General features: G+C 49.9%; 1 protein-coding gene and 1 pseudogene across 10 annotated transcripts in view; both read left to right on the top strand.

Annotated features, from left to right (window-relative positions):
• The window catches only part of zgc:154075 (uncharacterized protein LOC556929 homolog), a 232,261-nt gene that overhangs the window by 24,237 nt on the left and 195,817 nt on the right, over positions 1-12,207 (top strand). For 9 of the 10 annotated variants that reach the window (XR_010969640.1, XR_010969641.1, XM_068017229.1 and 6 more), the window contains one exon: positions 11,059-11,143. Coding sequence is in view for 8 of the 10 variants with exons in the window: in XM_068017229.1 (XP_067873330.1) it covers positions 11,059-11,143 (85 nt within the window). In the remaining 2 variants the exon portion in view is untranslated. Of the gene's footprint in view, positions 1-6,871; positions 6,952-11,058; positions 11,144-12,207 lie in introns of those variants that run through there. The other variant, XM_068017228.1, reaches the window with a different exon arrangement.
• On the top strand, positions 4,973-5,081 carry LOC137352289 (U2 spliceosomal RNA; annotated as a pseudogene).

Raw genomic sequence — 12,207 nt, 5'->3', positions numbered from 1 at the left:
ATTGCAGGCAGACGCAAACCTGTCGATGAGACTCTGCAGGCATTCTTCAGTGTGAGATGTTAAAGCAGCATCGTCAGCAAAGAGGAGTTCTCTGATGAGGACTTTCCGTACTTTGGACTTCGCTCTTAGGCGGGCAAGGTTGAACAACCTGCCCCCTGATCTTGTGTGGAGGAAAATTCCTTCTTCAGAGGATTTGAACGCATGTGAAAGCAGCAGGGAGAAGAAAATCCCAAAAAGTGTGGGTGCGAGAACACAGCCCTGTTTCACACCACTCAGGATAGGAAAGGGCTCTGATGAGGAGCCACCATGTTGAATTGTGCCTTTCATATTGTCATGGAATGAGGTGATGATACTTAGTAGCTTTGGTGGACATCCGATCTTTTCTAGTAGTCTGAAGAGACCACGTCTGCTGACGAGGTCAAAGGCTTTGGTGAGATCAATGAAAGCAATGTAGAGGGGCATCTGTTGTTCACGGCATTTCTCCTGTATCTGACGAAGGGAGAACAGCATGTCAATAGTCGATCTCTCTGCACGAAAGCCACACTGTGCCTCAGGGTAGACGCGCTCGGCCAGCTTCTGGAGCCTGTTCAGAGCGACTCGAGCAAAGACTTTCCCCACTATGCTGAGCAGGGAGATTCCACGGTAGTTGTTGCAGTCACCGCGGTCACCTTTGTTTTTATAGAGGGTGATGATGTTGGCATCGCGCATGTCCTGGGGTACTGCTCCCTCGTCCCAGCACAGGCATAGCAGTTCATGTAGTGCTGAGAGTATAGCAGGCTTGGCACTCTTGATTATTTCAGGGGTAATGCTGTCCTTCCCAGGGGCTTTTCCGCTGGCTAGGGAATCAATGGCATCACTGAGTTCCGATTTGGTTGGCTGTATGTCCAGCTCATCCATGACTGGTAGAGGCTGGGCTGCATTGAGGGCAGTCTCAGTGACAGCATTCTCCCTGGAGTACAGTTCTAGGTAGTGCTCAACCCAGCGGTCCATCTGTTTGCGTTGGTCAGTGATTATGTCCCCCGATTTAGATTTGAGGGGGGTGATCTTCTTGATGGTTGGCCCAAGAGCTCTCTTCATGCCATCATACATTCCTCTGATGTTTCCGGTGTCTGAGGCCAGCTGAATATGACTGCATAGGTGTTGCCAGTAGTCGTTTGCGCAACGCCTAGCTGTTCTTTGTGCAGTACTTCTGGCTGCTTTAAGTGCTGCGGATGTTAAATCGCTGGGGGCTTTCTTGTAGTTCAAAAGTGCAATGCGCTTAGCGGCTATGACAGGTTCCAGCTCTTCATTATGAGATTGAAACCAGTCTGCATTTCTCTTCGCACTTTTGCCGTAGGTGGTCAAAGCTGACTCATAGATGGCGTCTCTGATGTGGGCCCACTTGGTCTCAGCATCCCCTGTGGGAGTGTTTTGAAGGGCTGTTACAAGTGAATTTAGAAATTTTTGTAACAGCTGTGGGTGAGAAATTCTGCTCGTGTTGATGCGCGGGTGGCCCTTCTGCTTGGAATGATGCAACTTCTTTGGTCTGAGTCTAACCTTGCTGCACACCAGGGAGTGGTCGGTGTCGCAGTCCGCACTGTGGAAGCTGCGTGTGATTTGAACACTGTTTAAGGCGGCTCGCCTTGTGACAATGAGGTCTAGCTGGTGCCAACGACGTGATCTTGGGTGCCTCCATGAAACCTGGTGACAGGGTTTAGTGTGAAAGAACGAGTTGGTGATGCAGAGGTTATGATAGGTACACAACTCAAGCAGTCTCTGCCCGTTCTCATTCATCCTTCCAACGCCATAGTGCCCAAGGCAGGAGGGCCATGAGTCATGGTCGGCCCCAACCCTGGCATTAAAGTCCCCCAGCAGGAATAGGTGTTCGGTGTTGGGGATGCTGCTAACGATGTTATGGAGTTGTTCATAGAACTGGTCTTTAGCTTCAGGTGCGGAGCAGAGTGTTGGAGCATAGATGCTGAGTAGGTGTACTGGACCAGAGGTGGTGAGCAGTCGGATGGACAGTATGCGTTCCGAGCCATTTGAGGGAGGCTCTATCATGCTGAGCAAGGAGTTTCTGATGGCGAAGCCCACTCCATGCTGTCTTGGTTCTTCAGGATCCCTGCCCTGCCAGAAGAAGGTGTAGTCTTGCTCTGCTAGAGAGCCACTCGCGGGGAGGCGAGTCTCCTGAAGTGCTGCAATGTCCACATTGAGTCTACTGAGCTCGTTGTTAATGATGGCGGTCTTCCGAGAATCGTTGATTTGTGTAAGGTCTTCCGACAGGCCAGGACACATAGTTCTGACGTTCCAGCTTGCAAAGCGAAGGGCTGGTACCTTCTTTCCTTTTTTCATGTTGTTTGGTGCGGTGTATCAGTCCACCTTTCGGGCAATGACCCTGAGCTCCAAGCACCCATTGAAGCGGGCAGACTGTGGCGGGACAGAACCTTATTGACCGGGGGCTGCCCGGTTTGAGGCGGGCGGTAGCTGTCCAGTGAGGTGCAATGACCTCTCCCACCGACAAAGGCAACCCGTGGCGCCCAGTTTCTACGCCAATTTATCTGGACTTATAACCCGTAACTGCTGCCTTCCGTGTTGTTTCAGTCGCTGTGAGGCAACTATGGAGTGACCTCTCCATGGCGCATGCCTGGGCAAATTTATGGAGGTTGAGAGTTGCCCAGTCGTCAAAACCCCCCTCTCGGCCTTTCTGGTGGGGTCCAAAGGAGTGCAGGACACGACGTTTGGCACCAGTATGGCTGCAGGAACTGCCGGAAACATGCCAAAGGTGACACATGACCGCCTACGGGGTTCCGCTCCGGATTTTCTGTTAGGGTTTACTCCCTTAGCCTTGGTCTCTCCCGAGACGCCCACAAGGCAGTGGGGTTGTTGGGGCCCCTACACAGGTGTAGGATGGTGCCGGTGGGAGGAGGGGATGCAAGGGGGAGGGGTAGAGGGAGGGGGTGGGGGGGGGGTGCAGGGGAAGGGGGTGCGGGGTGAAGATGGTGCGAGGGGGGGCGGGCTGGGACGGGGTTGTGAGGGGGTGAGCTGAGAGGGTGGAGCAGGGAAGGGGACGGGGGTGGGGGGGGGGTGGAAGGGGGGTAAAGGGGGGGGGGGGGGAGGGGGGGTGGAATCTGGTGCAGGTAATAAGCCATTTCCTCAGTGCCCACCATCGACGTCCGGAAAGCTCATCCACGTCCTTCGGGAGGTGAAGCATCATTTGGCAGACTTAGAGGTGATTACATTTGTTAAGGGTTTTTTTTTTGCAGTGGTTTAAATAAAGGCATGCAGCATTGCCGACAGTGCGCTGCAGATGCTCTCCGAGCCATCTCCCGCGGGCGCTTTGAAGTTGCGGCCGGGGGGGCCGTTCGTGGATGTTTTGGGTGTTCGGGGCACCTTTTCACAGGACTTCTCTCGGGTCCCGCAGCTCCTTTTTCACCTCAATGGACTTACCGCATGCCGTGGCTGCAGACACTCTGGACTGTGAAGACAGCAGGATCGGAGATTAAAGTATCGGCAGCTGTTCTCGTCAGTTTCATCCGGATTAATTTCATTGAGAAAACAAAGAGCAGGTGTGGCTGGGGGAGGGCAGTGGGCCCAGGTAACATACACTAAACTAACTGTTAACTTTTAGATAGGGCTAAAATGAACTGATTTAAAGAGCCAGGGGAATTTAAACAGTTTAAGAGGGCAGATTGGGGGAGAAAACGTTAGGGATGGGAGCAGATGGCCATGGATAGAGTTGAACAGCAAGGGAGCTTCCTAGGGAGCTTCCAGCCCAGGAGCCATCTTGAAAGCTAAGCTTTACCCCCCTTCCATCTACTGCATTACCCTTATCTACTGTTTGTTATCTCTTCAAAGAATTCAGTGAGATTGGTCAAGCAAGACTTTCCCTTTTGAAGTCCATGTTAACTATTCATTATTATATGTTTGGTTTCCAGATACTTTTCTATTTTCTTCTTTAGTAGAGATTCCATTATTTTCCTACTACCAATGTTAAGCTGATTGGTCTGTAGTTCCCTGGACATGTTCTATCTCTTCTTAAAGATAGGTATGTAGCTATCTGCCATCCCCTGCACAACACTCTTTTTTTCGAATGAATTATTAAATATGTGTAATAGTGCCTCTGCTTTCTCTTCTCTAGATTCTTTTAAAATGCATGGATGTAATCCATCCTGACTGAGATTTTAACCTCATTAAATTTGATTAATTTATTTAATATTTCTCCTTTTTATTTTAAATGCAATATATAATTTCTAATCTCATCTTCCTATGTCACAACCACCTGTTCTGTCTCCCTGGTAAATACTGAAGCAAAATAATTATTTAATATTTCTGTTATTTTACTATTGGTGCTGTGATTTTATCTTGACTGTCCCTTAGTGGCCTTATTCCCATCCCAACTTTCCTTTTTTATTATTTATGCACCTGTAGAATATTTTATTTATTTTATGTTCCTTGATAAGTTAATTTCAGATCCTTTTTGTCTTTCTCGTTGTTTTTTGACTGCTGTCCTTGTCTCTTTGTATTCTCCCATGCCATGTTGTGCCCCGTTGGTTGTGTATTTAATGTATATTTCTTTCCTTATCCTCAATTTTTCCTTATGTCTTTATTTATCCATGGTGTCTCATTAGTGTTTAGTTTGTTCTTGTTATTTTAGCATAATATATTTTTCCCGAGCTCTGAACAATGTTTTAAGTATCTCCCATTGATGTTCTGCATCATTGTTTGCCAATATTATTGTCCATTTTATTTTCCCAAGTTCAATTCTCAGTCCTTCCAAATCATCTTTTCTCCAGCCTATTACTCTGGTCTTTGTCATACATATATCCTTCTCAATTATTTATCCTAAATAGTATTATTTTATGGTCACCATTACCTAGATGTTCCTTTGCTTTTACTTATTATCTGCTCTGGTTCGTTCCTGTTACTAGATCGAGTAGCAAATCCTCCTTGTTTGGCTTCCTACTGGCTTAGGAAAAAAAAAGTTAAGTTCACTATCGCTTCTCGGCCTTTTGGCTAAGATCAAGTGTAGTATCTGTTCTTATCAGTGCTTACTTGATTGAGAAGAGACCATGATCATTGCCTTTTGATCCTGGGGAAGCTTTGAGTAAAATGGCGATAACCAATCTTCGAGCTTCGGGCCAGGGAGTGCGCAACACCGTTCGGGTGGTCGTGAAGGACAAGGAAGGAGATGCACCGGTCGATCGCACCTTCTTCATCAAGAAAATTCTCTTCGATTGCTGCGGATTTCAAGTGACGGACGTCTTCTGCCTGCAGGATTTCCCCAGCAGTGGATACTTCGACGTGACGTTCCGGAACGTGGCGGGATGCATCAAGTTCCTGAAGGCGTTCAAGGAGAAAGGGGACCGGGCGCCACTGTCGATCCTCACAGCGGAACTGCTCTTCACGCTTCCGTCACAACGGGACCGGGTGGTGACGATTCACCTCTACAACCCCCATGTTCCGATGGTGGATGTACTCACCTTTCTCGCCAGGTACGTCGAGGTGGCCGGCAGCAGCACTGATGTCAAGGACCCCTTTGGGATTTGGACCAGCAAGCGGCAGGTCAAGGTGACCTTGAAGGTCGATCCCAGTGGAGCCATCATCTACCCTCCCTCCAGCTTCGCTATCGGGGGAAGTCGAGGCTTCTTGGTCTATGCTGGGCAGCCCAGAGTTTGCCGCACCTGTGGCAAATCTGGTCACGTGGCGGCCAACTGCAGCATGGTTGTTTGCAAGAACTGCAAGGAGGAAGGCCATCAGACCAAGGACTGTAAGCAGACTAAGTTTAGTTTAGAGATACAGCACTGAAACAGGCCCTTCGGCCCACCGAGTCTGTGCCGACCATCAACCACCCATTTATACTAATCCTACACTAATCCCATATTCCTACCAAACATCCCCACCTGCCCCTATATTTCCCTACCATCTACCTATACTAGTGGCAATTTATAATGGCCAATTTACCTATCAACCTGCAAGTCTTTTGGCTTGTGGGAGGAAACCGGAGCACCCGGAGAAAACCCACGCAGACACAGGGAGAACTTGCAAACTCCACACAGGCAGTACCCAGAATTGAACCTGGCTCGCTGGAGCTGTGAGGCTGCAGTGCTAACCACCGCGCCACTGTGCCGCCCAACTTGTGCGGTGCGGGAGGCCATCTCTACAAAACCTGCCCCAAATGCTGCCTCAGTTATGCTCAGACGGCAAGGTCCAAGGAGAGGCCGGGAGAAGGTTCGACGAAGGCGTCCGGTGTTCGAAAGGAGACCAGCAACCTTCTCCGCAGTGAGGAACTTCAGCCTGAGAAGGAGAAGGAAGGGGAGGCAGCTGAAACCAGTGACCCAGCACCTACCCAGCGCCCGGAAACCCCTCCTCCACAGGCAGAATCAATGGAGGAGAAGGCAGCGGATGGACAAACAGGTCAGTGGCAAGAGGTCCAGAGGAAAACCACAAAGAAAAAACATCCAAAAGCGGAACAGGCCACCACTCAAACCAGTGGCAAGAGGAGGCTACCTTCTGAATCAGACTGCAACAGCTTCTCTTCACTGGACGGGGGAATGCTGGAGCGACAGCCCCTTCAAAAGAGGCGGTAGAACTCCAAGGAGATGGAAGATAAAGCATCCCAGCCCCCGGGCACTGGAAGCTGTGATGGGCCCAGCGTTCCCCAACCCCAAAGCGCCACACGTAACGACGTGGCCAACGCATCTCAGCTCCGGGACACCGAGAGCAAAGACGCGTCTGGCGCACCTCAGCTCCGGGAGGCCGGGAGCAGTGATGTTTTCGAGGAGGAACAGATGGAAGCAGCAGAGGATAACCCAATCTTTGCTGCCTACAAGACCCCCCCGATGTCACCCCAGCGGAACAACCCCTGCATGAAAAACCAGGAGGGGTTTCTGAGCCCAACTATTGTGAAACAGCTTGCTCACACGATGGGTATGCAGGAACATCCCGAAGGACTGGGACGAGCAAGGACAAATGGTATGGGAAGCAACAACTAACTTTAAAAAAATGGGTGTAAAGATTGCTTCCATTAATGTGCGTAGCATTAAATCTACTACGCGATGTGTTTCAACCTTGGATTACCTCGCCAAGATCAAAGCCGACCTACTGTTTCTGCAGGAGTGTGGAATACCACACCTCAGCACCTACAGGCAGTGGTCGCGATGGTGGGCCCACGGGCCATCGATCTGGTCAGGGGGTAATGATTGCCGTTCCTCCGGCCTGGGTATTCTGCTGCGGGGAGGTAACTTCACCATCTCCGAAGTTAAGGAGGTGGTGGGCGGTCGCCTCCTCGTAGCAGACGTAATGTACAACAACGCTCCACTCCGGTTGATCAACGTTTACGCCCTGGTACAACGTAGCGAGCGGCTGACCGTCTTCCAGCAGCTCCCACTGCTGCTGGCGACGTCCAGGCCGTTCATCCTAGGCGGTGACTTCAACTGCATCATCGATGCGGCTGGACGATCTGGCAGTGACGACAGCAAACTGGAAGCTACGTCCAGATTCCTCATAGAAACAGTTAAAGATGCCAAACTGCACGACGTCTTCAGCAAACCTGCAGACGGAGTGCAGCGCAGATACACATGGTCAAGATCGGACGGGTCTGCCCGTTCCAGGATTGACTTCCTGTTTGTGTCCCGTCCCGTCACGGTCGGATCCACCGACGTCAAGCCGGTGTTCTTCTCCGACCACTGCCTCTTACTGGCCAACTGTCACTTACAGGACGACCAGCGGGTTGGCAGAGGGACGTGGAAGCTCAATGCTACACTGCTGACCCCAGAGAACGTTGAGGAACTCAAAAGGGATTACAAAGGTTGGAGGACCGTGAAACCCCTCTTTAAGTCTCCAGTTCACTGGTGGGAAGTGATTAAGGAGAACATCAAGAGGTTCTTCATCCACAAAGGTGTTCAGAGGGCGAGAGAGAGATAGAGGGAAATGTCCCGACTCCAGAAAAGTATGCTACATCTGCTCCGGCTGCAGTTGATGGGGGTCGAGGTCAAGGAGGACCTCCAAGAGATGAAGAGCCAGCAGGCCTCGCTCTTTGCCAAGGAGGCCTCCAAGAACATCTTCCGGTCCAGAGTCCGCTCCATCGAGCAGGATGAGACGTGCTCGCGTTACTTCTTCCAAAAGGTACACAGAGAGAGCTCTGTTATCAGCAGCCTGAAGGAAGAAGATGGCTCGGTAACGTCTTCGCAGTCCGACATACTAAGGATCAGCAAATCCTTTTATGCTGGGCTGTATGACGCGAAGCCCACAGACAGCAGAGCCTCCCAGTCCTTCCTGTCATCTATCACAGAGGTCTTAGATGACAGCAGGAGGGAGAGACTGGACAAGCCGCTAACTCTGGACGAGCTGACAAAGGCCGTCGAGTCCTTCGAGACGAGTAAAACTGCCGGAAGCGACGGCTTACTGGTCGAGTTGTACTCGGCCCTGTGGGACTGGGTCGGCCCGGACCTGCTGGAAGTATACGAGAGTATGCTCCTGGCCGGCAGCATGTCAGAATCCATGAGGAAAGGCATCATCACCCTCATTTACAAGCGGAAGCGGGGAGAGGGCAGAAATCAGAAATTGGCAGCCCATCTCACTGCTTAATGTTGACTACAAGATTCTGTCCAAAGTCATAGCCAGTCGAGTCAAGTCTGCTCTGGAGTTGGTGATCCACCCCGATCAGACCTGTACTGTACCTGGCAGGAAGATCTCTGATAGTCTCGTGCTACTCAGGGATATGATCGCCTACGTACGGGACAGGAGGGTGGACACCTGCCTCATCAGCCTGGACCAGGAGAAGGCTTTTGACAGGATATCACACACCTACATGATGGACGTGCTTTCTAAAATGGGGTTTGGGGAGGGAATCTGCAATTGGATCAAACTGCTCTACACAAACATCAGTAGCGCAGTCTCAATCAATGGGTGGGAATCAGAAAATTTCCCGATCCAATCTTGAGTCAGACAGGGCTGTCCTCTCTCCCCTTTCTTGTTTGTTTGCTGTATTGAACCCTTTGCTGAGTCTATTAGGAAGGATGCAAGCATAAGAGGGGTGACAATCCCAGGCAGTGGAGGCACTCGGGTTAAAACCTCCCTGTACATGGATGACGTCGTCGTCTTCTGCTCGGACCCGCTGTCTGTGCGCAGACTGATGAGCATCTGCGACCAGTTCGAACTGGCCTCGGGAGCCAAAGTTAACCATGGCAAGAGCAAGGTTATGTTCTTTGGGAACTGGGCTGACCGATCCTTTGTCCCCTTCACCGTCAGGTCAGATTACCTGAAGGTGCTGGGGATATGGTTCGGAAGGGCCGGGGCGTGCACCCGAACCTGGGAGGAGCGAGTAGCCAAGGTACAACAAAAGTTGAGCATGTGGGGGCAGTGATCTCTTTCCATTGTGGGTAAGAACCTGGTCATCAGGTGCGAGGCGCTCACGTTGTCGCTGTACGTGGCGCCGGTCTGGCCCATACCCCACTCCTGCGCTGTGGCGGTCACCTGAGCCATTTTCCGCTTCATCTGGGGATCTAAAATGGACCAGGTCCGGGGGGACACGATGTTCAAACCTCTGGATAAGGGCGGGACAAATGTACCCAACGTGGCCCTCATCCTGATGACCACCTTTGTGTGCGGCTGCATCAAGCTGTGTGTAGACCTCCAGTACGCAAACTCCAAGTGTCACTACGTGCTGAGGTTCTATCTGTCCCCGGTGTTTCGAAGGATGGGCCTGGTCACATTGCCGCGGAACGCTCCATGCAGTTGGGCCGTGCTGTACCACCTATCCTTCGTGGAGCAGCTTCTGCGGGAAAACACCTTTGACCACTGGTCCATCAGGCAGTGGTCTGCACGGAATGTCCTCAAGGCCCTACGGGAAAAGGAGATGGTGGATCCTGTCGGATGGTTCCCCGAGCAGACCGTCAAAGTCATTTGGCGGAATGCCTCATCACCAGAGCTTTCAAACAAGCACCAAGATGTAGCTTGGCTGGTGGTGAAAAGGGCCCTCCCTGTCAGATCCTTCATGCACACCCGAAGTCTCGCCCCCTCCGCTCAATGCCCCCACAGTGGCTGTGGTGGGGAAGAGACGGTTGCCCACCTCCTCCTGGAATGTGTCTTCGCAAAGCAGGTGTGGAAAGAGATGCAGTGGTTTTTGTCGAGGTTCATCCCAAGCAGCTCTTTAACACAGGAGTCTGTGCTCTACAGGCTGTTCCCAGGGACGTGCTCTACGGGCTGTTCCCAGGGACGCACACCGAGACAAACATCAACTGCTGCTGGAGGACTATCAATTCGGTGAAAGACGCCCTTTATTCTGCCCGAAACCTGCTGGTCTTCCAGCGCAAAGAGTTGTCCACCACCGAATGTTGCAGACTGGCACATTCCAAGGTCCAGGACTACGTGCTGAGGGACGCACTAAAGCTTGGGGCAGCCGCAGCAAAGGCTCAATGGGGAAAGACCACAGTGTAAGATCCCCCCACCAAGCTGAACTGAGGGGCTGGATCCATGGGAAACCCCTTGAACTGTATCTGGAAAATTTTGTGTGCTGTAAATGTAAAAATGTATATGGCATGACAATGAAATGGAAGGGTTGTGAGGCAACTCATGATTGTATTGAAGGAAACTGATCATCTTTGCACTGTTTGTATTTTTTGACTTGATGCTGTTTTAAACTGTTTGGGAATGTAATTTTTACAGATTTTTATGAATAAAGTATATTTTGGGGAAAAAAAAACTGGCTTGGGAAGGAGTCTGGACCACATTGCAGGAGCTCCATTCCGTTATCCCTTTTACCCAACTCTTCTGGACAATCAATTTCAGGATAGTTGAAATCTCCCATAATTATGTTTTTTTTTTACTCATTTATCGAATTTGTTTGCATATTCTTCCTCCACCTCCCTTCCTCTATTAGGTGGTCTGTAGACTACCCCTATTAGTGTGATTGACCCTTTTTTTTTACCTTTTATCTCTATCCACACAGATTCTGTTTCTGTTTTATTGTTGGCTATTTTACTGTTTTCTATTGTAATTATGTTATCGCTAACATTTGTTGCTCCAACATTTCTCTGTTTGTATCTGAACTAATCTATTGTTGTATTACTTGTGTTCCAGGTTGTGGGAGTAGCAGATTGCCGACCAATTGCCAGACAGAATTTACAGATGAAGTACTCCTTGCAAGATTGTAATGTCTTTAATGGTGAGTAGCTTTGATTGGCTGCTTTCATTACAATATAGATGTTCAGGTTTAATCAAAGAGATCTGGTTAATTGTATAAAACTGTAAACTGAGTTAATTCCAATTTAGAAATACACTAGTGCTGTTATTCATTTATTTCTACTTTATCAAAGTAACTGCTAACAGGTGTGAAGCTTGAGGTACAGTTCATCCGGAGCATAAATGTTAAGAATCTGAATCAAGACAGTGAGGATCAGGTGTAGAATCAGCTGATTTCTCTGCCTTCCTGTCACAGTACCACCAATCACAGTAAGACCAGTTTAGGGTGATAGTATTGAGACTGCAAGAGCAAGAAGATTGTGCCATCCAGAAAAGGAGGAAAAGGACCTAATTTTGGCCATCTTTACCCTTCTTCAACTCTCCTTTTGCTGGCCTATCAGCTGTAGGTTTATTTATAGTCATTTTTATGACATTGTTTTGAAATCTTCAGGGTGCGTTCACCTGATTTAGCACTTGCACCCATTTCCAGCAGAAATATAGTCCCAGACAGAAATCCAGGGCTCTTTTGTCAACAAGTTGCAGATCAGCTTCACTTGATGGGTATCTGGATAAGGCCGTGAGTAACTAGCTGACCAAAGGCAGGAAGGTATCTTTATTTTTATTCATTCATGGGATGTGGGCGTAACTGGCTAGGCCAGCATTTATTGCCCATCCCTAATTGCCCTTGAGAAGGTGGTGGTGAGCTGCCTTCTTGAACCGCTGCAGTCCATGTGGGGTAGGTACACCCACAGTGCTGTTAGGAAGGGAGTTCCAGGATTTTGACCCAGCGACAGTGAAGGAATGGCGATATAGTTCCAGGTCAGGATGGTGTGTGGCTTGGAGGGGAACTTGCAGGTGGTGGTGTTCCCATGTATTTGCTGCCCTTGTCCTTCTAGTTGGTAGAGGTTGCAGGTTTGGAAGGTGCTGTCTAAGGTGCATTGCTGCAGTGTATCTTGTAGATGGTACACACTGCTGCCACTGTGCGTCGGTGGTGGAGGGAGTGAATGTTTGCAGATGGGGTGCCAATCAAGCAGGCTGCTTTGTCCT

Source organism: Heterodontus francisci, chromosome 37 (genome assembly GCF_036365525.1).
Source record: "Heterodontus francisci isolate sHetFra1 chromosome 37, sHetFra1.hap1, whole genome shotgun sequence".
Lineage (NCBI taxonomy): Eukaryota > Metazoa > Chordata > Chondrichthyes > Heterodontiformes > Heterodontidae > Heterodontus > Heterodontus francisci.
The sequence above is the reverse complement of the archived record's forward strand: the minus strand, read 5'-3'. Positions and strand labels throughout refer to the sequence as shown.